The sequence below is a fragment of the Cynocephalus volans genome, chromosome 12, assembly GCF_027409185.1.
Source record: "Cynocephalus volans isolate mCynVol1 chromosome 12, mCynVol1.pri, whole genome shotgun sequence".
Lineage (NCBI taxonomy): Eukaryota > Metazoa > Chordata > Mammalia > Dermoptera > Cynocephalidae > Cynocephalus > Cynocephalus volans.
The window spans coordinates 11,638,022-11,664,225 of record NC_084471.1 but is presented as its reverse complement, the minus strand read 5'-3'; the positions used below and the strand labels follow the sequence as shown (position 1 = coordinate 11,664,225).

General features: G+C 47.0%; 1 protein-coding gene across 1 annotated transcript; it reads right to left on the bottom strand.

Moving 5' to 3' along the window:
- Window positions 1-1,616: 1,616 nt before the first annotated feature.
- On the bottom strand, window positions 1,617-12,139 carry DNAL4 (dynein axonemal light chain 4). The gene is made up of 4 exons (XM_063076209.1): window positions 12,060-12,139; window positions 4,723-4,932; window positions 3,023-3,106; window positions 1,617-1,959 (listed from the first exon to the last, which is right to left on the bottom strand). The coding sequence occupies exons 2-4, from the start codon at window positions 4,789-4,791 to the stop codon at window positions 1,795-1,797; spliced, it is 318 nt and encodes a 105-aa protein (XP_062932279.1). The 5' UTR covers window positions 4,792-4,932; window positions 12,060-12,139; the 3' UTR covers window positions 1,617-1,794.
- Window positions 12,140-26,204: the final 14,065 nt, after the last annotated feature.

The window sequence follows — 26,204 nt, the reverse complement described above, 5'->3', positions numbered from 1 at the left end:
GGACACTCAGGCTCAGAAGTGTGGGACTGGGCCTCGGGGCTCCCAGGCCTGAGTGTCCTGGGTGGGCCATCTCAGGAGGGCCCTGTGAAACTGGGGGAGACAGGCTGCCCAGCATTTTTCAGTCTGACACTTGGAATCCAGGGCCAACCCCTGTGCTGAAGGGGCTTCTCAGTCCTGCAGCGTACCCCCCCCCCACCAAACCACCTCTTGTCTCTGTGCATTTACTTCTATTGTCCCTTGGCTGGGAGCAGCCCACACCTCTAGTAAAATCCCACTCTTCCTTCAAGTGTTGGCTTTCAGACCTCACCCCACCAGAGCCCCCCTTATTCCCTAGGCTGGGCTTGGAGCCCCTCCTTCCCTCTCCCAGAATGTCCTATCTTTTCTCATGTCACTTTTCACAACTGGTTGAACCCGAGTGTTCCTCCATAGTAGACCGTGAGCTCACTAAGGGCAAAATCTGGGGCTTTTCTATCTTCAGATCCCCAGCTCCTGGGCCCTGGCACTCAGTAGCTGTTCAATAAACATCTGCAGAGCTGAGCTAAATTACATGGGCCTGAAAACGTCTTTATAGTAGCGCTATCTGGCCACCAAGCTTATCTCAGCGTCCACATGGACCCTTCCAACTTCTCTTGGTCCCCAGCTGTGATGTAGTGGTGAGAAGGGCAGGGCCAGCCTGAGTGGGTGGCACCCAGGCCTGTGGCTTCCTGCAGCCTCACCGCCTCTTGGCTCCCAGGGTCCACCCAAGACAGAAGACACTGATCGTGTCTTCCCCTAACCTCAAGAGGCTGTAGATCAAGGTAATTTTTTGGTCATTTTAATTGTAAAAACCAAGACATTTATATAAATAAGACTGCTGTGTAAAATATGATTCACCCTTCTACTAAAACCCTTCTCCCCACACTCAAAAAGAATATAGAAAAGCCAGCAGAGAGATAAGAAGTACAAAGTAGCATGCGGTCCCTGATGATAAGTAACTGGCAGGCCAGGTTTCCCTGCTGAAGCGGCCTCGGGGTGAGAGCGCTCCTGGCCCAGGCGTCTCACCGGAGGCTCAGTGACACCTCGAGAAACTGCATCGCAGCAGTTCTGCACCCCAGCCCCTGGCTCTCAACTGCGGGTCGAGGCAGTGTCAAAGGTTCATGTGGCCTGGTGGCTGGGGAGGAGGAGAGGATGGGGGAAGGCTGCTTGGTCCTCATGCCAAAGCTGCGGGCTGTGGGGCTGTGGGTCCAGTGAGATGCGGTGGTGTTTTCAGCCTGGGTCGAGTTGGGGGAAGGGACTTGGAGCAGGGAGTATCAGTAATTCCCCAGAAGACAAGGAGAGAAGCTGCCTGTGTCCCTTGAGAGGAGAGGCTCCTTCACATTTTCATGTGGCCACTAATGACAAGGACAGCGGACACATCCCAGCAGTGCTGGGGACAGAAGGGCAGTGGGGCTCCCGGGATGTGAGGGGAGAGCAGCCCTCGAGAAAGGTAGGACTGGCACGTCCTTATGAGAAAAATCCCATCTCCCCACCTCCTCTACCCTGTCACCCTTCCCTACCCACCCCTATGGAGAGACTGCTGCCTGCTGCCCCGCCAACACCCTGGGACTCAGAGTGAGATGACAGAGAGCCTAGGAACAGAGATGTCAACAAATTCACACACTGGGCATGGCTCAGGAAACTGGCAGACAAGGACAAAAAGAAAAGACCCCAAACTCTCCTGGGAAAAACCAGGACCTGCCTGGGGCTGCTTCCCACCCCACGAGTGGCAGGAACAGGCCCTGCACAGGATGGGGGGCAGGGGCAGGGGACAGAGTGTCAGGAGCACTTCCAGACACATACAGCCAGGGTCCCCCCAAAGTACAGGTAGAGGAGGTTCTTCACCTCATGTGTGATCTCAAACCCAAAGCCCTCGCCGATCACCACGTGCCAGGAGGAGCCGAACTTCTTGTCCATGGTCTCTTTGATCATCTTGGCGGCACTCTGGAACGGAGAGGGGAAGGAGCGGGCAGGGGTCAGTGCCCCGTCTGGGAAGGAGAGGTCAGATAGCGAGTCTTGGCAAGAGAAAGGCCTGCTGTCTTATTATTATTGTTCTCCTGTTCACGGAACTGTCAAGAAAGGATTTCCAAGCAAGCACCTCCTGCCGGGGCTATTCCACAGGGACAGAAAACTAGCCATCACCTCACTGGAAACTGGCTACGGTGGGAAAAGCAAGCCGTGGGTCTGAAGACAGCCCCAGGTCTGAGGCTCGCTTGGCTTAGTGCGGCTTCCTGGGTCAGGGTCAATTTCCTCAGCTGTAAACCAGAGAAAGGGTGCACGAGGCTGCGCTGGGGACTAACTAAAGGAAATCACAGCCGTGAGGCACTCTGCAGGCTGTGAAGCACTGTCCCTCCCTAATGGGTCAGTGGTCTCCAGGGAGAAGCCAGACTGCTTCTCCCAGTGATGGCAGCAGCCTGCTCCGTCCTGTGCTCGCTCTTTCAAGAAGCTTCCCCCAATGTGAAGAGGAGTCAGGAGGGGTTGGGCGCCTGGCCTTTGTAGGGTGAGTCCCCTGCTCAGGCATCTGAGGCACCAGCAGCACCCACCGCTGCTGCAACACTGACTGCCTTCTTGCTCTCCGCCAGACTGATGGAGGACATTCCTGGGTTGATGCCTACTGGCCATATCGCCAGCACCCAGAACAGTGCCTGGCACAGAGATGGTTATTTAGTATCTTTCCTGAATGGATGAATGAATACATGAATGAATGCCTGGGCCATGGGGAAAGGTGCCCTATTCAGGAGCCCACTTGAGGTGGGGAACATGGGCAGAGGCGTCGTGGAGCCCCCTCTGGCTTTTCTCCCTCAAGGGCTGGGTGTGACCATCAGTACTGGAGTCAGCACCAGCCTCTCTTCTCACTGGCCTTCCCCAGACCATGACTGCTTCCAAGGAAGGCCCCAGACTAGTCCCAGCAGGACTCTCTGGAGCTGGCTGCAGGGCACTGAGAGCATGCTATTCACCCACAGCGGTCACCAAAAGCATGAGGGGCTGCCTGCACTGATGGCAATACCTCGTTGTTGTTGGAGAATTTTTCACAGGCTGTGACACATAGCTCCATGGTCTCCACTCGCATCTCCTCTGGCATGTCCGAGTGCTAGAGACAGGGCAGGTGTGACAAAAAGAGAGAGGCTTAGCCCATGACCTGGCCTTCCTGGTGGCCTCTCTGTCCCAAGCTTAAGGCATGGGCACCATGTAGCTTCCCTGGCACAGCTAGGCCTTCCTGATGGAGGGCCTGCAGTTGGGGTGAAAAGGGTGTGGAATCAAGCTGTATCCCAGGAGCTCTCAAGCCTGGGCCTCTCTGCAAGGGCACAAGGCTTCACCATCACTATGTTCCAGCTAACAGGCATGGGAAGAAGGTGACCCAGGCATGGAGGGAATGCTGGCTATGGAAACAGTTTATAAGCGAATCTCACCCGAGAGACCTAGAGACGGCACGGCCACTCTTGAGGGCTCCTGGTCCTCCTCCTGCCTCTCTGGCTGCTCTTTCTCGTGGATTTACTGGATCCCCCGCCCAGCTACTGGAGGGTCCCTCTCCACCCTCTTTCTTCTCCAGCTATTCCAGCTCCAGGGGATCTGCGCACTTTTTATCTGCGGAGGGTTCCCACATTATCACCTCTGGCTCTAACCTCTTCTTTGGGCTCTGGGCTCCTATATCCAACTGTACATTTGACAGCCTCACTTAGATGTCTAGAAAATACCTTCTAATTCTCCCAGTAAACCTATTCTTCCTCCATCTTTCCTTTCTCGGTAACTAACATCATTTTTTCTCCCACCGTTCAGGAAAAAACAAACGCTAGGAGTCTCCTTCCTCCATACCCAGCATCCAGTCTGTAGGTGAATCCTATGGCCTCTACCTTCAAGGTACATCCTGAATTGGCCCACGTCTCACGCCTCCCCTCTAGGCTTGACCCAGCCATCTGCATCTCTCTGGGCCTCCAGAATAGCGTCCTCACTCGTCTCCCCATTTCCACTTTTCCACCCTAAAATCCATTCTCCTCACAACAGCTACAGTGATCTTTTAAGAACATAAAAGAGACCACATCACTCCTCTGCTCCCCTTTGAACTCAGGACAGCATCCACATCCTTTACCACCTGCTTCGCTGTGACCAGCCAGGCCTGCAAGGTCTGGCCCTGCTGTCACTCTGACCCTTGCATCCTGCCACCTCTCAGCACTCCATTCCAGCCACACTAGCCTTCTCTCTGTTCCTCCAAAATGCTAAGCTCGTTTCCCACCTCAGGCCTTCTGTGCCTGCTGTTTTCCCTGCTTGGAATATTCTTCCCCAGATCTTTTTGCAAGTCTTGCTCTCTAACTTTACACAGGTCTCTGATCTGAGAAACCTCTCCAGGAGCTAACCTCTGCTCTCTGGCCCCTTACACCAGCTTTATTTTTCCTTTATAGCACTTAGGCCTGCAATTATGTTCTTTAAACATCTCTTTCATTGAAGCCAGGCCTTCATCTGTCTTGCTCACCATCTCCACAGTGCCTAAAATAGCACCCAGCATACAGGAGGTGGCCTAAATAAGTACTTGCTGAATGAATGAATGAATGAATGAATGAATGACTATCAACTCCTGGATATCTAGAGCTGAGTCAGCAGGGCCCTTCTTAACTTCTTCCCACTGCCATCCTGCAGTAGATGAGCTCCACCCACCTCTCTGCAGGCTGGGTGAGCCCTGCTGGTGCCCTGCCTCCCTCCCCTGGGGCTTACCCTGACCAGAGGGAAGGTCTGCAGTCGCTTATAATCAGCCTCATCTTTCTTCCCTTCTGTTTCTCCCATGATCCTTCCACTGTGACCACTGGAGGAGAGAGTGGGGCTTTCAGGAGATGCTGGGACTGGCAATTAAGACACACCCAGGAAAGTCAGGAAGCAGGCCCTGCCAACTTGGTGGGAGAAGAAAATGTCTTTCCCCAAGGGGTGCTGTGGAAAACAGGAAAAGTAGGAGAAAAGAGTTGGCTTTAAAACCATACATCACAAATTAAGAAATGTCTCAGTAACAATTTGACACCTCCCCGTCTTAACTCCTCCGCATCCTTTTCCAAATGGCCAGCAAGTCTGCAGACAGGAGGATGAGTCAATGTGAGATGCTGGGACCCGGTTAAGAACACACTGGTATGATGCTGCAAGCCCACACTGTCATTATCAAGACAAATACTGACTGCGGGCCAGGCCGGGGATGCAGCCTTGAGCTAGCAATTAACAAATGCAGTTTCTGTGCGTGCCCACTACCTACATGGTCCTTACGTCCCAGCAGACATGGTTAGCAAGTTAAATGTTCAGGTTGCCGTTGACAATTTGGGTTTATTGGCAGGCAAGGGCCTCCCTCTGCAGGCCCCTGATCTGCAGGAGAATAGGAACAGCACTACCCCGTGCCCTCCTTGGCACTCCAGGCTCCCTGGCTGTTCCTGCTACTCCTTCTTGGCCCAGCTGGTTCTGTCTGGCTGTCCCAGGAGTTGGGAGGCCTAGGCACTGGTGCCGGTTCAACCACTCACCAGCAGTGTGACCTTGGGCCTCAGATTCCTCACTAGTAACATGGAGAGAGTCCCATCTATCTCATGAGGCTGTTATGAGAATTCAATGAGACAACATATGTAAAGCAACTAACACAGAGCCAGGCACATGGTAGGCGCTCAATAAACTGTTGTTCCCTCCCTCTGGCTCCCAGGGGAATCAAATGAGAGGATGCATGTGGGTATGACTGGAAAGTTACAAAACCTTATATACATGTAAATGTCCCCCCCCCCCATCTAGTTATCTAATAACAGATGGGGCTTTTCCTAAAGAGATGCGCCTGGATCCTAAATGGCTGGGGGCATACGGCTGGGAATCCTGGTGTTTCTCTTTTATCCTACAGTTCAATTTATCCTATAATTCAAAGGCTTTTTGTCTCAGAAGTACTGATATAAATGAATACAAAGCACCACATTGTTAAGCCCTTTTTAACAATCTATATTGGGCAAATACAGCCAAATAATGTTATTCTGGAATTTCTCACGTTTCCAAATAAATTGACTTTCATTGCACAAACACTGACACCCAAGATGCTTAGCACAGTAACTACTGGGCAGGTAATGACAGGTGATGTTTATTAGGTTTCCTGTGTGCCAGCCAGTGTTCTAAGCGCTTTGTGTGCATTTATGCAGCTCATCACTGTAACCACCCCAGCAGTTAGATCCTGTACGAACAGAACCACAAAGCTATTATGTTGTTGGCCTTAGGTCACTCAGCCATTAAGCAGCAGAGCTGGGGTGTGAGTCCAGACACTGCCCCTGGCATGGGCACTCCTAACTCGAGTCATACGGCCTCCTCACAGACACACAGTAGGCACTCACGACACATTTGTGGAACTGATCACTAGTGTGGCTCATATGACCACAGCAGTGAGACAAATGTTTGATCTTCCCTTTCAGTCGCTGCTGTTCTAATGTTAAATTGACCCCAGTTTGGTCAAGCACTGAGCTTTCTGTGCACTTTTCCCGCATTGTGCTCTCAATTTTATCGCCCTCTCAGATGCTTCAGAAGACCTCAGTGCCACTATGTTTGGTCGGCTCCCTTGAGCGAGGCTGGAAGCCTGGCACAGACTCCACCATCCCACACTGGTATTTTCTGATTTCCTGGTGGACAGATGGCTCTCTTATCTCATCAATTCTGGATACTTGCACCATTCAAGATATTAGTAGTTTTTGTTTGTCGCTACATATAAGCTGGCAAATTACCAAGCACAATCTCATTGTACTTTCTGGTCAGGTTTCTTATTTCACAAAAATCCAGTGGATCATGTTGTCTTTGCTTATTAATGTTGAGGCCCATCTCCAACTCCATCCTGTCCTAGCTTTAGTAACGGCCACTTTATTGCCTCCTCTTCTACATTCATCAAGGTGTGACAGAAGGTGGCAGCTACACTGATGATAAAGGATAAGGGCTTTATGATTTGTTTATATCTGTGAATTTCAAATGGGGACAACTTAAAATGTGGAAGCAACTGCTTAGGCACTTTCTACCTAAATATTTCGATTTGATTCAATTCATTCATGAGGCTAAAAAGTGCAGGCATGTAGGAGCCTGGAAGGGAGTTGAAAGCCAATTGTGCACATGCCACCCTTTCAGAGGTCAGGATCTGTGACAGCTACTTAAACTCTGCTTAAACATACCGAATCCCTCTGAAATGGCACCAGGTATTATCAAAGCCTGAGGTATTATCAAAGCCCGTTCTTCAGGAACAAAGGGGAAAAAGGCACTGGGACAGTTGTCAGGGAACTGTGAAGGACTACAAGCCAGAATATTTAGGCATGAATACCAGTTCTATGACAGAAATGACTTCTGCTCATTTCCTTGCTTTGTAGCCTTGGGCAAGTAATTTAACCTCAGCTGTGGCTTCCTCCTCGATGAAATGGGATACTAAATCCCATCTTGTCATTCTCAGAAAGCTGTTGCAAGCACCAAGCATATGCACGTGAGCATTTTGAAGTTTTAAAGCTCTCTGCACGATTATCAACACACTATCGCCATAACATCTACTATTGCCATGTTATTAGCCAGGACCTGGTCAACATTATTCAACCAAGTTTATTAAGGACCACAATAGCAAATAGCTTTTCCTAACCACTACATATACTCCTGGGGATCCAAAATGGATGAGACTTACAGAATAAAAAAAATTAGTTATAGATGACGTGTTTCCAAATAACGAAAGGTAGGAGAATTTTTTATGATGTGGTGTCATTATAGTACAGCTACATTCATTCAGCCACGATTAAAAAACCCTGCTGAAAGAATGCTACCAAAAATAGCAGAACTAGAGGTTCTAATAACCTTATCAATCTTCTATGCAAATGAGCATGTAGCTAAAAGCTTCAGGCCAGAAAGAAGTCGTGTCGCGCCTGAAAGAGCCTTTTAATAATGTAAGTGTAGCCGCAGCCATGGTACATGAATCTGCCGGGTACCGAAGCTCAACCCATCCCATCTGCCCTCCTGCTGCACAGAGCCAGGGGCAGCCTTGCTTCTCTCCCTCTGCCCTTTTCCTTCTCCTCACCCAAGGCCCCTCTGCGTGTACAGATAGACAGCCTCGCCCACATCTGATGTGAGGCTTCTCCTAGGCAACAGGGAGCACAGAGAGGGCTATTTATCTCATTGCCTTGTCAAAGCCAGTGGCCCTTGTCATTTTGTCCCTCATCCTTTTGTGGCACTGACCTCAGTCACTATTTATTATTTAGCTTCTTAAGCATTTAAGAAGAATCCTTAAGAGGGATAGAGTATGTGGGAGGGATGGGGAAAAATTAATCAATTTGGGGAAATAAGGCCAAAAGGGTCTGCCAGTGCCCTGGGGGGCTCCAGCCACTCAATGCTTGGAACATTCCTGGCCCTTAGATCATGGCTCGCCACCCTTTACAACCTGCTATGCATCTGAGAGGTTAGAGGACACACTAGGAGCACATCATAGCAGTTCTGAGAGCAGACTCCACAGACAGATCTGAATTCACATCTCGGTTTTGTTCCGGACAAGTGCTTACCTCTCTGAGCCTTGGTTTTCTCATCTGGAAATTGAGAATAAAAATAGGATCTACCTCACAGTAAGTATCAGCCCCTTTCACTGGTGTAGTAGGAAGGAGAGCTGCAGTATCCCAGTTCTCAGACAAGGAACCTAGAGCTCAGAGAGGTTTTGTGGCTGGCCCAAGGGTGCACAGCCAGCAACGGCAGAGCCAGGATCAAACCCACATCTATTTTTCTGACTCTACCTCTGTGCTTTTCCCCTTGGCACAAATAAGTAGGAGACAAGACAGTAACACAAATAACTTCAATAACTGGCATCCGCCAGTCCAGCCATCTGTCTAGGCCTGCCTCCTGCTTCCGGCCACGTCGGAGATGCACACTTGTGCACCTCAATCATCCCATGCCTTCTAGCAAACACATGAAGAGCAAAGCTGGCAAGGTGAAGAGAAAGGATCCTAAGGACTTTGTCGTATTCATCCGAAATGTCAGTAGAGAGGTCAGGAAACGATGCAGAAGATGAGGTTTCCCAAAGGCCTGGGTTTATTAAACCAGTTTAAAATGGGGGGAGCAAACACAGGGTTGCCATTTAAAAATTTTGCTAAGTAAGAGCATTAAAAAACACATCTACCATAAAAGAGGAAAATTTAACAGTAGGAAGGAGAAAATTGCAGAATAAAGATCAATCCTTTTCAAGAAAAGACAGTTACCTTGCATACACACACACAAGGATTTTTTTTTTTTGTTTGTTTGTTTGTTTTTTTACATGGTCCTTATTGTTTCTCATTTTACTGAGGTCTAGTGAAAACTTGATATGTCTTAGGCCATAGGGAGGGAGGGAGGCAGGGAGGGAGAGAGAGGTGGGAAGGAGAGAAGAGAGATGTGTTCAGTCTAGATATGCAATTCTCAACATTTTCTTTGTGTCTACTACCATGTGATAAATGACAGCGACTTGCATGGACATCCTCATGGACATATCCAAGTTTGGATGAAATCCCAAACATTTTTGTCAAGATACAAAGTATAACAAAAAGTCATAACCATCACAGCTATTAGCTCTCCACAAGAATAGCTGCTTACTACACACAGCAGCTTATGCAATCTCCCACCCCACTTCATTCCCCCTCAAGAGAACAGATTTGAACATAAGGGACTGAGAATGACATTATCACAGAAATAAATTGGACTCAGCACTGATTTATTTCATAAAAACTCATTCACAATTACTAATTACTGGTGATATCTCACAACGGATCATGACTTAACCGTGTGTCACGAGTCCAGACAACCTCCTGGGGCTGAGGAACTTTATTCTCCTCTAGATGCCACAGAACACAAAATCCAGTGTCTGGCATATGGCAGAAGTCCAAAATAATATCCAAACTGTAATGAAATTATACTTAATTTGCCCCTGGGAAGGGAGAGAATCTATCAAATCCATTCCAATAACATTTATTGAACACTGATCTTGAGCCAGACACCAGGATAGGTGTTCTACATACAGGATCTCATTTACTCCCCCTAATGACTCAGCCAGGCAGGTATTGTTATTTTACTGATGACTACACAGTCTAAGAAAAGGAAAGTAACTTTCTACCCAGCTAATAAATGGTCCGCCTGGATTTGATTCCAGGTATATTTGACTTCAAAGATTATGCTTTTCCCAACTACTCCACTGTAAGCAAGAGATAGTCCCTACCTCCAAGGAGCTTACACTCTCACATGGAGACCAATACACATACACAAGGAACTAACTATGGTTCATGGCAGGAAGTACTAAGTGCCACAAGACAGATGTAGAGATAGAGGAAAGAGGAGAATTCTGGCCAGGGTGAGGAGGGTAAGAGAGGACATCAAGAGAAGCTTGGTGGCGGGCACGGCACTAGAGTCAGGCCTTGAAAAGTGAGTGAAAATCCTGACAGGGGAGTGAGGTGAGGAAGATCTTCCAGGCAGAAAGGTGAACAAACACATTTTTTACCATGGCAGAAAACTCAACGCATTTTCTGGGAAAGTCCACCAGTCCAATTTGGCTGGAGGATAGAATTTGGCAAAGAAGGGAAAAATAAAGCTGGGAAAAAAGGCTGGGGTTTGGTTGTAGAAGTGTAGAAGGGCCTTAAAACCCAGGCTTAAGAAGCGTGGATATTTTTCATGGGGAATGGATAACCCTTTGGGGGTCTATTGGTGGTTGGTGACATAGTTGTATGTTAGGAAAATTATTCTGGTGAGCTGGGTTGACAGGAGGAGAGACTGGAAACTACACCAGTCAGGAAACTACAGCAATGGCAAAGGTGAAGGCATTAAAGACTTGATCCAGGGTGGTGGCTTCAGGAGTGGAGAGAATGTGAGGTCCTCACGGAGACACAATCAAAACAATGTTAAAACTGTGTGAGTGGAATGGGCATGGAAGAGTGACATATGATGTCCCAGGAGAAGGATGCCATTGACAAAGAGACAGGGAAAACCAGGTAGGACAGATGGGTAGGTAGAAAAGCAGGCCAGTTTGACTTTAGAACTACTGTGTTTAAAGTTGCTGGTGAGATATGTAAATGGAGGTAACAATTCCAGAGCAGGACATCACCAAATCATGGATTATCAGGGACAGAAGAGAAGCCATTGAGTGTAACTATCACATCAATATATCAATCTCTACCTGCCTCCCCGGCCACCCATAAGTATCACTAACCCTGGAGGCACAAGAGAAAGATCAGAGCTGGAGATACGGGTCTGAGAGTCCACTAGAGAAATGACAGCTCATGCTAAGGGTCTGGTTACACTTCCCAGAGAGGGAAAATGCAGGGAAGAGACAAAGGAAGTAAACTAACAAATACTGAATCCACACTGGACTGGATTTTTGTACTTCAATTCATATTATCCTCAGAATTCCCAAAGGAGATGCGCTGTAGTATACTGATTTCATATATGCACAGACTGGAGCCCTGGGAGGTTACATAACTTGCTACGGTCCTGCAACTGAAAACACAAATTAGGTTTGCCAAGTTCTTCTCACTACAAAGGATACATCCCACGGGGAGCACATCCTCGGGGAAGTCTACAGTTGGGTCAAAAAATAACAACATCCTACAACGTCAGAGTCGAAGAGGTCTTAGAGATCACTCAACCGAACTTGTCGTTTACAGATGGGGAAACTGAGGCCCCCAAAGGGAAACGATCAGCCCCGAGTCCCAGTACGTCGCCAACTCTCCAAGCCAAGCTGTCTGAGCTGAGGCAATGACGACCACCGGCCCAGCCTCGGGAGGGAGGATTACTCTGCGAAAAGTGGGGAGATCAAGGTGCTGGGGGGAGTCAGATCGGAGAGGACGCGGGAGCGCCAAGCTGGACTGGGCCTCGGATGGGTGCGGAGTTGCGATGGCGAATTTATCACGACGTAGCTCGCAAGTCCCCAAAGTGGGGGTGGGAGGACCTGGGGCTGGGGAACAGCGGACAGGAGACTGAGGTGGGGCCTCGGCTATGGGAGAGGCCTCTTCCGCCCGCGTTGCCTCCCGCCCTCCCTCTGGGCCGGCCCTCCCCGCCTGGCTGTCCGCCGCGCCCCGGGGCCTCACCTGCTCCCGCGGGGGCCAGAGCCGGGGCCGCAGCCTGCGCACCCCAGCCAGGGTTGTCAAGGAGCGAAACAAGAGTGTCTTAGCAACCAGCAAGGAAGTTCTGCCCCCTCGCCGGAAGTTGACGAAAAGTTTACTTATTATTGGTGGATATAAGTGTCAATCAGCTTTGAAAGACCCTACAAAGCAGGGTTTGCATGGAAGGGGGCGTGTTTTAGAGGCTAGGGAGGCGGGGCTTCACTGATAGTCGTCTTAAGTGTGCCGGAGGAGCCGGGGATATACTGAAGTTCTCTTTTTAGAGAAACAAACTTCGAAAGCGGTGTTCCTTCTGGTCATTTGAAATGACAAATGCAATTTGTTGATGTCGTGACACTGAGCTGCTATTTCATTAGGATCTCAAAAGCCTGACAGTAACTAGCATTTATGTAGGGCTTTACCGTTAATATCTCATTTGATTCTCACCATAGTACTTCTAGGTAATAGGATTTGTACTCTCACCTGAACTAAAGTTCAGAGAGGTTAAGTAACTTGTTGAAAGAAAGAAAGGTAAAGCCCCTGGAGACAAAAAACCAGGTGCTCTTTCGCTGCGCCACACCAAGTACAGTCGCCTGGCCCTAGTCGCCAGGAGACATTTGTACCATCTACTTAAAGATACAGCTGTCCAAAGTCTGCCTTTTCTTCCCCGTGGAAGGGAAAATTAATCTGAAAGTATTAGTAAAACTGGGGAGAAGGGAAAGCGGGAGGGGGAAGAACCAGCAGATTCCATTATTGGGTTGGTGGATGAAAGGGTCAGTGGGCTACAACATAATTTAAACTTTTATTTTGTGATGAGTACTTGGGTGAAACCCCACTGCCACGTTTACTGGCCCCTAATGGGAGCTCAGCCCTGGCCAGGTGCTAGTGGTTCAGAGAGGAGTAAGATGAGGTCCTTGATCCCAGGGAAGGCACAGTCCAGTGGGGAGACAGCCACCTGAACAAATAAATACAGAATAATTCATTCTACCAGTGCTATATTAGAGGTGAGGGCAAGATGCTGGTTCTCTCCAAGGAGGGAGTAACTAACTTCCAGAGTGTGGTTCTTGAATGGACTGTGTCTAAGATGACCAGCAGACTAATGAGAGTGGGACAGCACAATTCACTGGGGAACTGTTGGTGGCTCCATGAGGCCTGGGTGAATGAGGTGTAGGTGGGAGGTGATGGGGGTGAAGATGCAGAGGGAAGTAGGGATCACAAGAATCAGAAGGGTTTTAAATGCCAGGTTCAAGGACTTGAGTGTGTCCTGGGTTGAGGTGAGAATGGGGGATGGTAGCTATTGGAGGATTTCAAGGGTAATCACATTTGCTTTATGGAAAGGCCACTCTGATGGTGAAGACAGTGCACTGGACTTGGAGTGGGTAGACAGAAGGTAGGCACAGTGGGTTTAGTTTTGAGACTTGGCAGTTTGAAGTGTGCCAGGCCCTTGCCGATTCCCAACTCGCCTCCCTGGTGCGTTCGAAGGTTCGAGGAATGTCTGACTCAGCCTCCAGATTTCCTTAATCCTCTTTGCCAGCTTTCTCCAGGGGATGGAAGGTGGCCTTTGAGGGGGATGATGCTCTCGCCTCCGCCTCTCTTCCAAACTTCTCCCAAAAGGGGTCCACACTTGCTGTCTTCTTTTTCTCACCTCCCATTCACTCTTCAGCCCACTGCAATCTGGCTTCCACTCCCACAACACCACCGAAATTCCCTCTTCCATGGTTACCGGTGACCTCCAGAGCAGCAGAATCCAATAGACCCTGTCAGTCTTTATCTTGTTGGACCCATCCCCTCTGCTGGCAAGAGACTGTTGATCACACCCATCTTCATGAAATTCTCTACCCCAGAGGTAGGTACCTGTAGAACTCCTTGCAATGTAGATTCCAGGCCCCACTGCACCCAAATGGTGAGGCGCAGGAAGGTGTATTTTTCATAAGCACCCCTGCTGCACACGACAGTTGGGAACTGCTGCTCTGTCCTAACACCCAGGGCAGCCCACTGTCCTGCATCTCCTCCAACTCTCTTCCATTTTGGCCTCTTTCTTGGGCTCTTCTTCCATTGCTCTCTGTGCCTACTGTGACCCTCTTCTCAACAACGGTCTCAAATTTCTTCCTACCCTAGGTTACGTCCTCATCAGTAACAGTGTTTCCCTCAGTCTCCTTCTCTGGGGTATTTACTGGAATTGAGGGTGGGGTATGTACTTTAGAAAAGCTCCCTGGTGATTCTCAACACTGTCAAGGAGTTATGCCACCTTGTGCATAACTTGTTGAGAACTGCTGCCTTAAATACAGTCCCTTGGGGATCTCATCCACTCCCATGATTTCCATTGTCAATATTCTTCTAAATTCTGATGGCTCCTGCATTTCTCTGTCCAGATTAGGCCTCTTTCTGGAGCTCCAGAGTGAAATATCCAACTGCCTTCTGGCTATCTCCACCAGAATGTCCCACAAGCCCTTCAAACTCAATGTGTCCCAAACTGAATTAATCAATCATCACCCTCCAACATGCTCTCCTTGCATTCCCCATCTCAGTAAGTGGCGTCACCGCCCACCCAGGTGCCTCCATCAGAAACCAGGGAGTCGTCATTCTCACTTCTGCCTACCACTGCCCACCTCTAGCCTGCCCATTCTCACTCCCAATTGCCTCCTGACACAGCCCTCCTGGCATGCTCATGTCATTCCCCATGTGCATAACGCCACAATCCCATCTGTATTGTGGCAAGAACTTCCTAATGGGACTCCCTGTCTGCAGTCTTGCCCTTCTCTAATCCATCCCCCATTACACAGTCCATGTGATCCTTCTAAAACTCAAATCTCACACTGCATTCCTCTGTTTAACAACTCCTTCCCTCCCACCATGGTTCCCCATCGCCCACCAGGTGACATCCATGTGCCATGACCTGTCATTCAAGGCTCTCCATGGAGTGGCCCGTGGGCTCTTCCATCTCCTTCTCTCTGCTCCTTGCCCTGTACTTCATGCCCCAGCCACGCCAACTCACATGGCTCCCCACACGCTCCAGGCTGTTTCCACCTCCCTACCTTTGCTCGCTCGTCCTCTCTGTCCACACTCTCCTTCTGCTCTTTCTTCCTCCCTGCTGTTTTTATGAGCCCACAACTTTTGGCCTGAGCTTGTGCACTTTGGGATTCCATCACTTGCAACCAGGAGAGTCCATTATGTTCCCATTTCATCTGGTGCGTGCTCCTGTCACTGCCCTTCTCCACAGTTTTGTACTTGAGTTTAATTCTCCGTCTCCCTCTGTGAGCTCCTGGAGATCAAGGACCCTGCCTGTCCTATTCATCTTTACATCCTGTGTTCCACACAGGACCGAACAGAGTAGATGCTCAGTAAATGTTTCGTGAACGATGTATGAGTGAATTAATGAGGGGGATAGTGCCCACCCCTACTTCCTCAGACTCAGCTCCTGTCAATCCCCAAGACTCAGCCTGTGCTCCAGCTGTGCACCTTTATGTCCTGCTCCTGTTGTTTAGAACGGTTGATGGTGGTCACCCTGGAATCAGTTAGCAATTGGATCAGCTGCAAGTAACAGATGGGAAAAATAGTGGTTTAAACAGTTCTAAGGTTTTGTTTTTCTCATGAACAAGAAGTAATTCAGGGCTGGCTGGCGTGGGTCTCAATGACCTCATCAAGGACCCTGCTAAGCCATCACTGGTACACTGCCAGCTGGTACACTGCCAGCATCTCCCTTGCATTCCAGGCTGGAAAAGGACAAAGGACAAAGGGCACGCCAGTGATTACCAGCTAGGTCACTGCCCTTTAAAAGGGACTTCTTCTCTCATATTGGAGGTCAGAATGTTCTCTGGCTGCAAGGAAGGCTGGAGAATCTATTTTTAGCTGGGCATATTTTTGCCTCCAATAGAATTGGGGTTCTGTTTGTAAGGAAGCAGAGAAATACAGATATTGAGTCCGTCCACCCACCCAACAGCCATCGCCCCAGTATTGTTTGCTACAAGAGTTGCTGTCGAGTATGGGTATTGAGTTGCAAGCACTCAGGGAAGGCGGGCCCAGCTCCAGCGGACGAGTCCTGCCTAGCTTAGACAGTCCTGGCGTTCCCACTCCCTTTGCCTGAGATGGTTTGGCGTGAGCATGTGACCTACTTCTGGTCAGTGAGACATAATTGCCTGCTGGGAAGCTTCTGGGAAAGTTTTCCTCCCTCACAGAAAAAGAGGCGAGACAAGGTAATCGTCTCCCTTTTTTTCTGTCTTGAACACAGTTGGGTAATGACGTGATCCTAAAATGACCTCGGTCAGAGCCACAGGGAGCCCAGGTGCTGAGGATGGCAGAACGGGAAGATGGGAAGATCCTGGCTTCTTGAAGTCTTTGAGTGGCTGAATGGACCAATCTTGAAACTGCCACTTCCAGACTTCTGGTCTAAGCCAAAGTGTAGTCCTATATTCTGTTACTTGCAGCTGAAAATACCCGATATGTGCCGTTTGCCTGTCTACACCCCTCCCTTTGGGGAGTAGCACCTCCTCTTCTGGGAACTTCTGTCCTCACTCAACCCTGGTGCTCCAGAGGGGGATGGTAGTCATTGTACCCCATTCTCCTGGCCACGGGGGAGGACGCCTGAGCCAAGCTGGATCAGCCAGAATCCTTCCCTGAGATTTCGTTCTTACACAAAAGGGTAGATGTGAGCCTCAGAGTGGCCATTGTCCATGGTTCTGGACTCTTAAAGAAAGTCAACCTGGGAGGAATGCACTGACAGTCAGAGAACAGGACAGACAAGGACTGAGAGTCTCACTGGAGGTCCCGAGGCCAGCTGTTCCCATAGGTTGCTTATGAGAGCTCACAGATGTCCCCCTTTGTCTACACTAGTTCAAGTTGACTTTCTGTCACTCCTGACCCACACCAGGGCCTGAACCTCCTTCTTCTTCTACCTAACTCCTTTCCATTCTTCAAATCTCCACTTGGTCACCTTTTTTTGTTTTTTTAAAATGAATTCCTGGCTGGAGTCAGCTGCTGGGGGACACAGGGATAATTAAGACTCAGTCCCACAAGAAAAGAAAGAAAAAAAAAGACTCAGTCCCCCATCTAGTATAAGGAAGACAGATATAAACAATCACGATGCCATGGGGTAAGTACTACCTGTCAGGGAAAGCTCAGGCCAAGACGACTGAGCCTGATTTATTTTTAGAGCTCCAGTGCCTTGCAAAGGGTCTGGCACAGAGTGTCGGCTTGATGAATAAATGAATGAATTTGATGAGAGAAGAAGCCCTTATGGTCAATGCTTTCATCCCTAGGGACTTGTTCTGATCCTCATGACCCAAGCAATTATACTACCATGTCCCCATCCCAGGCAGCAGGATGGAGGAAGGGAGGGATGGAAGGGAAAGGGCATGCCCTCCCCTTAAGGATTCAGCTAGGAAGTCACACGCATCATTTCTGTCCCTCCCATTGTCCAGAACTTAGTGGCTGCAGGGAAGGCTGGGGAATGTATCTTTATCCTGAATGGCTACGCTTGTGCCCAGCTAAAAACAGGACGTGTGGGGTTGTATTTCTATGAACGAGACAGGAGAGCAGATGTTGGTTTCCAACTAGCAGCTCTGCCACAGCGCAGCTTTGGAGTAAGGCAGACTTGAGTCCAAATACCAGCTCTGTGATCTTGGCAAGTCACTTGACCTCTCTGAGCCTAAGCCTCTTCCTGTGAAGTAGGAATTGCTGTGCAGAGGTGTGATAACTTGCAGGCAGCATGTAATGGGGGATTAAATGTTCATCTCTCTCCTCCTCTTCCTCCAGGGCAAGGACTCATGCCTCATTCTAGCCCTGACCGTGCCAGTGAAGCTCTGTGTGGCCTGGAGTCCCAGGTCTTTTCACAGGAGCAAGGTATCCAAGGCTTGGCTGGAGGATCACATAGCAGGAAGCTGAGACGGAGATTCAAGCATCACATTGGGGGTTTGACTCAGAGATCTAAACCTGAGATTCTAGGCACAGGTTCTTGACGCCTGCAAGGAGTGTGTATTGTTTATGGAGCTTCTCTGCAGTCAGCCTACACACATATGGCCCTACTCAGGACAAACAGATAGACTCAAAGTTCCTCTGTTCAGGTACTGTAGGAACATACCCACAGTCCCACGACTTGAGTGTCACCTATTTGCGTATAGGTGCCTCTTATATGGCTTATTTGTGCATCTAAACGGCTGCCTTGTCCTAGACTGAGAGCTTCTTGGAGGCAAGAAAAATAATTATATTTATTGAGCAGCTGTTATTTGCCACTTTTATTTTCTTGTTTAGTCCTTACCACCACCCAGCAAAGCGGTTTTATTGTTCCTATTTTGCAGATGGGGGAACTGAGGCTCTGAGTTTACCAGGGTCACCTGCCTCTCAGTAGCAGAACCAGGATCTGAGCCCCAAACTGCATCATGACCGAGTCCACGTTCTCTCTCCCACACCTTGCTCGCATTGCGTCTTTTGTTTCCAAATCCCCAGCTCTCAGTACTGTTTCTAGAGCACAGGAAATGTTTAATGAATTTTTAAAATAGAGAACCTTACATGGGGCTATTGTCCTGAGCTGAAGTTGAGGGGTTAGGGGCAAGGTGTTGGGCCCTTGTACCCCATCCCTTGGGGACCTCGGGCTCTAGGGCTGACCCGGCAGTTCTCCACACCCCCTCGTGGTTTCTCCGTGCTTGGCCTGCATGACCCAAAGGTGGGGAATGTGATCCAGCTCTGGCTTTGGGCTCTGTGACAAAGTCTCTGTCACAACTCCCTGTGGCTCATCCTTGGTGGCTCTCCACGCTGGTCAGTCCCTCAGGTAGCCTGCTTCATGGTTCCCAGAACTTTTTCCTTGCCTTTTTCTTCTTTCCACTTCACTGAAACTTACCCCATCCTGAGTCCTTGTTTCAGAAAGAACCAACTTTTGGCTTTATTGGTTTTCTCTATATTTTTGTTTTCTAGTTTATTAATTTCTGCTATGATCCTTATTATTTCCTTCTACTTTCTGTTTTGATTTGCCCTTCTTTTCCCCTCTCCTTGAGATGACTTAGTCGACTGCCAGACTTCCTTCTTTCCCAGCTATACATTTAAGGCTATAAACTTCCCTCTCAGCACAGCTCCAACTGCCTCTCATATTTTGCTATTCCATATTTTTATTATCACTTAATTCACATTATTGTCAAATTGTTGTCTAGTCAAAGATTTCTTCTTTGATCCATGAGTTATTTAGGAGTGTATTGCTTAATTTGTAAACATTTAGATATTATCTAGTGTTTTAAAAAATTATTTCTGGCTTTATACTCAGTCTGCTTTCATTCTCTAATATTCATTGATATTTGCTTTTTTAAAAAAAAGATGACTGGGGGCCAGCCCCGTGGTGCACTCGGGAGAGTGCGGCGCTTGGGTGCGCAGCGGCGCTCCCGCCGCGGGTTCAGATCCTATATAGGAATGGCCGGTGCGCTCACTGGCTGAGCGCAGTGCGGATGACACTAAGCCAAGGGTTGCGATCCCCTTACCAGTCACAAAAAGGACAAAAAAAAAAAAAAAAGATGACTGGTAAGGGGATCTTAACCCTTGACTTGGTGTTGTCAGCACCACACTCTCCCAAGTGAGCCAACCGGCCATCCCTATATAGGGATCCGAACCCATGGCCTTGGTGTTATCAGCACTGCACTCTCCCAAGTAAGCCATGGGCTGGTGCTGATATTTGCTTCTTATTTAAGTACATGATCAGTCATTGTATTAGTTTCCTATTGCTGTTGTAACAAATTACCACAAACGTGGTGACTTAAAACACACACTTGCTATCTTACACTTCTGGAGGTTAAGTCTGGGCTAAAATCAAGGTGTCCCCAGAGCTCCTTTCCTTCCTGAGACTCTAGAGGAGACTCTGCTTCCTTTCCTTTTCCGGCTTCTAGAGGTTTCCTGCATTCCTTGGCTCGTGGTCCTCTCCCATCTTCAAAGTCAACAGTGGCGGGTTGAGTCTTTCCCACACTGCCTCCCGCTGACACTGACTCTTCCGCCCCCCTCATCCACATCTAAACAACCTCGAGATGACATTGGGTCCATCCAGATCATGCAGGTTAATCTCTTTATCTCATGGTTATCTGATTAGCAACATTAATTCCATTTGCAACCTTTTTTCACTTTGCCATGTGACTTAACATATTTACAGCTTCTGGAGATTAGGATGTAGGCATTTCAGGAAGAGGCATTATTCTGTTTACCATAGTAAATTTGGGTAAATTTTTCATGTGTGATTGAAAAGAATGTCTATTCTGTAGTTGCTCTATTAGGTCAAATTCATGAATCATTTTGTTCAAATTTTCTGTACCACACTGAATTTTTTGTCTGCTTTTCCTACAAGTTATTAGGAGAGGTGCATTAAAATATCGCACTATGATTGTGGATTTGTCAATTTTTCCTTTTGGTTCTGTCAATTTTTACTTTATATGTTATAAAGCTATGTTGATATGTGCATACAAATATTTATATTTATAATTGTTATATCTTCCTAACAGATTAACTTTTTATCATCATGGAATGTCTCTTTTATCTCTAGCAATGCTTCTTGCCTTAAAGTTTACTTTAAACATAGTATATATTTTTCTATCCTTTTAATTTCAACCTTCCTATTTACTTACTTTTAATCTAGATTGACAATATTAATATTTTAATTGGAATATTTATCATTTTGTATTTAATGTAATTACTCATTTACATTAAATTTATGTTTGAATCAGCCAACTTACTATTTATTTTCTATTTATCCTGCCCTTTCTGTGCTCCTTTTTCTCTTCTTCTTTGGCCTTCTTTTGAATTATTTTTATTAGTCCATATTTTCTCCTGTAGTAGCTTGTTAATTACAAGCTACTTTTACAATCCTTTTAGTGATTACCCTAGGAAAATATAACGTTGATCCTAGACTATTAAAGTTTAATGTAAAGTTAACACTTCTACCACTTCCAGGACAATGCAAGGACATTAGAAAATTTTACCTGCATTTGCTTCTTCTCACCTTTTGTTTCTATCGTTGTCATGAATTTTAAGCCTCACAAGACATAATTCCTTTTATTTTTTCCAATCAAGATTAACTTAGATTTATTCACATATTTACCCTTTCTAATGTCCTTTGTTGGAATCTCCATTCTTCCTTCAGGGATCATTTCCCTTCTCCCTAAAGCACTTCCTTTAGTATTTCCTTTTGGGAAATTCTGTTGCTGACAAAAACCTTGGTGATAAATCCTCTCAGTGTTTTCTTTGCCTGAAAACATCTTTATTTCATCTCCATTTCTGAAGGATGTTTTCACTGAATATGGATTCTGGGTTGGCAGTGATTTCCTCTCAGTACTTTGCAGATGTCACTTTGTCATCTCCCTTTCTCCATTTCTTCTATTGAAAAGTTAGCTGTCAGTCTTGCCAATGCTCCATTGGAAGATAATGCATCTTTTTTCTCTGGATGCTTTTAAGATTTTTCTCTATCTTTGATTTATGACTATTCACTATCAGGGGCCCGGTTGTGGTTTTCTTTGCATTTCTCATGCTTGAGGTTTCCTGAGATTCTGGAATCTGTGGCTTGATGTCTTTCAATGAGTTTTGGAAAATTCTCAGATATTACCTATTTGACTATTATGTCTCTCCACTTCTTTGGGGGCTCTTTACATAATGGACCTTTTCACTATGTCCCATATTTATATTATGTTCTTTTCTGTACTTTCTATTCTTTTCCTCAGTTTTTATTCTGGACCATTTCTTTTGATCTCTCTAATAGAGTTCACAAATCCTTTTTCAGCTGTATCTGATTTGCTTCAAACCTATCTTGAATTCATAAGTTTGGTTATTTTGGTTTTCAGTTCTAGAATTTTCATCTGATTCTTTTTTATAGTTTACAGTTCTCTGTTGAAGTTCTCCTATTTGTCATCTAATGTCCTGAATATACACACATGGGTACTTCAAAAGGTTTGTGGAAAAATAGAAGATAATATGAATCTTTCCATAAACTTTTTGAAACTTCTCATATTAACAATAATTATTTTCAAGTCTATGTCTTATAACTTCACTATCCGGATCTCCCATTTTGGCTTTTTTTTAAATAAACTTTTTATTCTGGCAATTGTAAATTCACATTCAATTGTAAGAAATAACACAGAGATTCCACATACTTTTACTGAGTTTCCCCCAACGGTAACATCCTGCAAAACTAGAGTAACATATCACAACCAGGATATTAATGTTGATACAATCTTATTCAGATTTCCCTAGTTTTACTAGTACTTGTTTGTGTGTGTGTGTGTGTGTGTGTGTTTATTTAGTCCTATGCAATTTTATCAGATGTGTATTGGTCTATTGGCCTTTACATGTTTTCTCCTCTAAATTTTCAGTTATCTAGTTTGTCTCTATATACATCTGGAAATTTTTTATTGAATGCCAAACCTTGTGTAATAGAAATACAACGTGAGAGTTTGGATAATGTTGTTCTTGTTCTTTTCTTCCATAGAGAATTTACTTTTCCTTCCGGCAAGCTGTTGGTGAAGGAACAGACACCTTAATTCAGTCAATACATAAGAGGATTGGAAGCTGGCATTCTACATGTGGGAGGGCTGGAGTATTTCCAATTTGCCCTACTCTGAGAGTGTTACCCTTTGTGGTTCCACTGAAAGCCTGTGTCATCTACCAGAGCTCCTCCTCCCGAACTAAAATTTTTAGCTGCAAACTCTATTTCTATTCTACTTCTATTTTTCATCTAATTTTAAGAATGTATCAACCAGCAGGTGAAATTAGCCATTTGTTGTAAGTGGGCAGGTGCAGCACCAGAATTCAGACTCATCTCTCTCAACTTCTCTTCTGTCTGGGATCTTTGGCCCTCAACTCCAGCCTGTCCTAGTACCTCTCAGATGCCTTCCTTGGACATCTTATCTTTTTCGTGACCAGCACTCAGCCAGTGAGTGCACCAGCCACTCCTATATAGGATCCGAACCCATGGCGGGAGCGTCGCTGCGCTCCCAGTGCCGCACTCTCCTGAGCGTGCCACGGGCTTGGCCCTTCCTTGGACATCTTAAATATGTAGTTTGGCTTTTCTAGGTTTCCTCAGTGGGAGAGTTGGTTTGCAACAGAAATCTCCTGCATCAGCCTTTGCTTCTAGACCAGTGTTTGGACATCCCTGCGGGGCTAACCCCAAATCACAGTCTATGTAGTGCAGCATATGAGTGCATATTCTGGAGTCAGACTGGATTAAATCCCAGTGTTGTCACTTGCCAGCCATGTGATCTTGGTGAAGTCACCTCTCTTCACCAAGTTTTCTCACAGTACTTCCCTCATTGGAGTAGAAAAGCTAATATAGGGGCTGGCCCGTGACGCACTCGGGAGAGTGTGGTGCTGATAACACCAAGGCCATGGGTTCAGATCCCTATATAGGGATGGCCGGTTAGCTCACTTGGGAGAGCGTGGTGCTGGCAACACCAAGTCAAGGGTTAAGATCCCCTTACTGGTCATCTTAAAAAAAAAAAAGTAAATAAATAAAAGCTAACATATGTGAAGTGCTCAGAGCAGTGAGTGCCTGGAGCATAGTAAACACTCCATATGTATCAGTTATTTGTATTCAGAAAATACTTATTAAGCTCCTACTGTGTGCCAGGTGCTGGAGCAATATGGTGGTAAAAAAGACAAATACAGTCCCTTCTCTTGTAGAGCTGACATTATATTCAGGAGGACACTCTGGATGACTTACGATAAAAAGTAAGTGAACTAGATCATTATCAAAGAAAGGTGCATACTGTGGTGAGAATTAGAGAGGATGATACAGCAGGTGACCCTGGCAGGTTTGGGCCCAGGTTGAGTGGGAAGGGCTTAGTTCCCAGGTCTGGGGTAAATGGAGAGCACATGGTGGATGGGAAAGTGACCAGACAGCTACCGACCAGGCCATGTGGTCAGCAAAAACTTCTGTGATTGCTGCACGTCAAGCTGAGTCCTCAACGACAGGAAGGATCAAGTCTGCTGAGAACCGGGGGAAGGAGCATTCCAGGCTGAGAGAAGAAGTGCAAATTCCCTGAATCTGGCATGTCTGAGGGACAGCAAGAAGGCCAGAGTGTTAATGAACAAAGGAGAAGGGCTACTGCGGGAGATCTGGAAGGTGGGTAGGGGTGGGGTCGCAGATGGATTTGTAACTAAGAATGAGGTTCTGGATTTTATTCTAAGTGCATCGGGAAGCTTTGGAGAGTTTTACTGAGAGGATGACAATATTTTGATTGCACACAATCATTCTAGATGTTGTATAGAGAGTGGATTTTAAAAGAGGACATTGCAGTTGTGTAATCGAGAGACAATAGTGGCTTGAAACAGAGTGGTAGCAGAGGAAGTGGACAGAAGTGAACAGGTTCAAGATTTGTATCAGTGGTGGAGTCAACAGGTGATGGATTGAATAGAGTGGACGGTGAGCATCTGGGGTTAAGCCTGCTTATTTGTGCCTATTTATTGAGAAGTGGAAGACTAGGGTAGGGGTAGAGGGGGATCGAGAGTTTAGTTTTGGATATATGAATTTTCAGATTCCTATTAGGTAACCTGGATATGTAAATGTAGAGTTCAGGGAAAGGTCTAGGAGGGAATTAATGTTTTTTATTTGTATTATTATTATTTTTTTGGCAGCTGGCAGTACAGGGGTCTGAATGCTTGACCTTGGTGTTATCAACAGTGTGCTCTAACCAGCTGAGCTAACTGGCCAGACTGGGAGCCATAATTTTGAGAGTCAGATGATAGTTTGAGCCTTGGGCCTCCATGGGATTTCATAGGGATAGTGTCTAGGCAGAAAGAATAAAGAGACCCAGGATTGTGCCCTAGTGTACTGCAGGATTTAGAGGTCAGGGAGATGAAGAGGAACCAGAAGGAGCTCGAGAAAGAACAGCCAGTAAAGTAGAGAGCAAGTATTTCTCAAAGTGTGGTCCCAGGACCAGCAGCCACAGGGCCACCCGGCACTAGCTAGAGATGCAGAATATCAGGCCCCACCCCAGATCTGCTGCCTCAGAAACTCTGGGGGTGGGGCCCATCAGTCAGTGCCTTAGCCAGCCTTCCAGGTGATGGTGATGCAGGCTACAGGTCAAGAACCACTGGGGTGGAAGGAAAACCAGGAAAGGGTGTTTTGGAAGGCAAGAGAAGTATTTCAAGAAGGAAGGAGTGGTTAAGCATGTGTCAGTGCAGGTGAGAGTTCAACTAAGATGAGGACAGAGACCTGGCCATTGGATTTTGTAACATGGAAGTCATTGTTGGTCTTGACAATGGTGGTCTGGGTGAAGTGGTGGGGCACTTCAAACCCTGCACCTGAAAAAGACCTTGACCAGCTCCTGGTAGATAACCTCTAAGCCCTTGGAATATCCTGCTTAATGAGAGTGTCTTTGTATACTTTGGGCCATACTTGATAGTTATTGCTAATGAAGTCATTTATGGCAAATGTCTATTTTTATTTGCCTGGGGTGCTGGGTCATGCTGTATCAGTTTGATCTCTGGGGATGGGAGCTGGAGACTGAGTAGTTGAGGTCAGTCATGCAGTGCTCTCTGCCTATGTGGCTGACCACCAAACCCTGGACAAACTCTGAACACAATGCTCAGAGGAGCTTCCCTGGTTGACAGCTCTCTGCACACGTGTAACATGTCGTTGCTGGAAGAATGAAGCACTGTCTGTAGGGCCCTGGGAGAGGACAGCTGGAAGTTTGCTCCTGGTCTCTCCTGGACTCCACCCTATGTACCTTTGTCCTTTGCTGATTTTCATCTGTGTCTTTTGATGTAGTAAACTGTAACCACGAGTATAACAGCTTTTCTAAGTTCTGTGAGTCCTTCCAGTGAATCATCAGACCACATCAGACCTCATCAGAGGGTGTTCTTGGGGACCCTTGACTTATCCACTTTTCCAAGTTTTGCAGTGGAAGGAGCAAAGAAATGGGTGATAGCTGGAGGAAGGCTGTTGGTTTAAGATGGGAATTTTGTCAGGGAAGGAGATACTTGCCAAGGAAGGAGATACTTGGGCAGACTTGCCTGCCTATTGAAATGACAACATAGACAAGGATAAGTTAGTAACTCAGGAGAAATGTTCTTGAGAAGGTAAAACGGAAGGGATCCAGTACATAGTGCCTCTGACAGAAGCAAGGACAGTTCATTTAGAGTAACAGGAGGAAGCCAGAGAATATGGGGACAGTGCAGTTT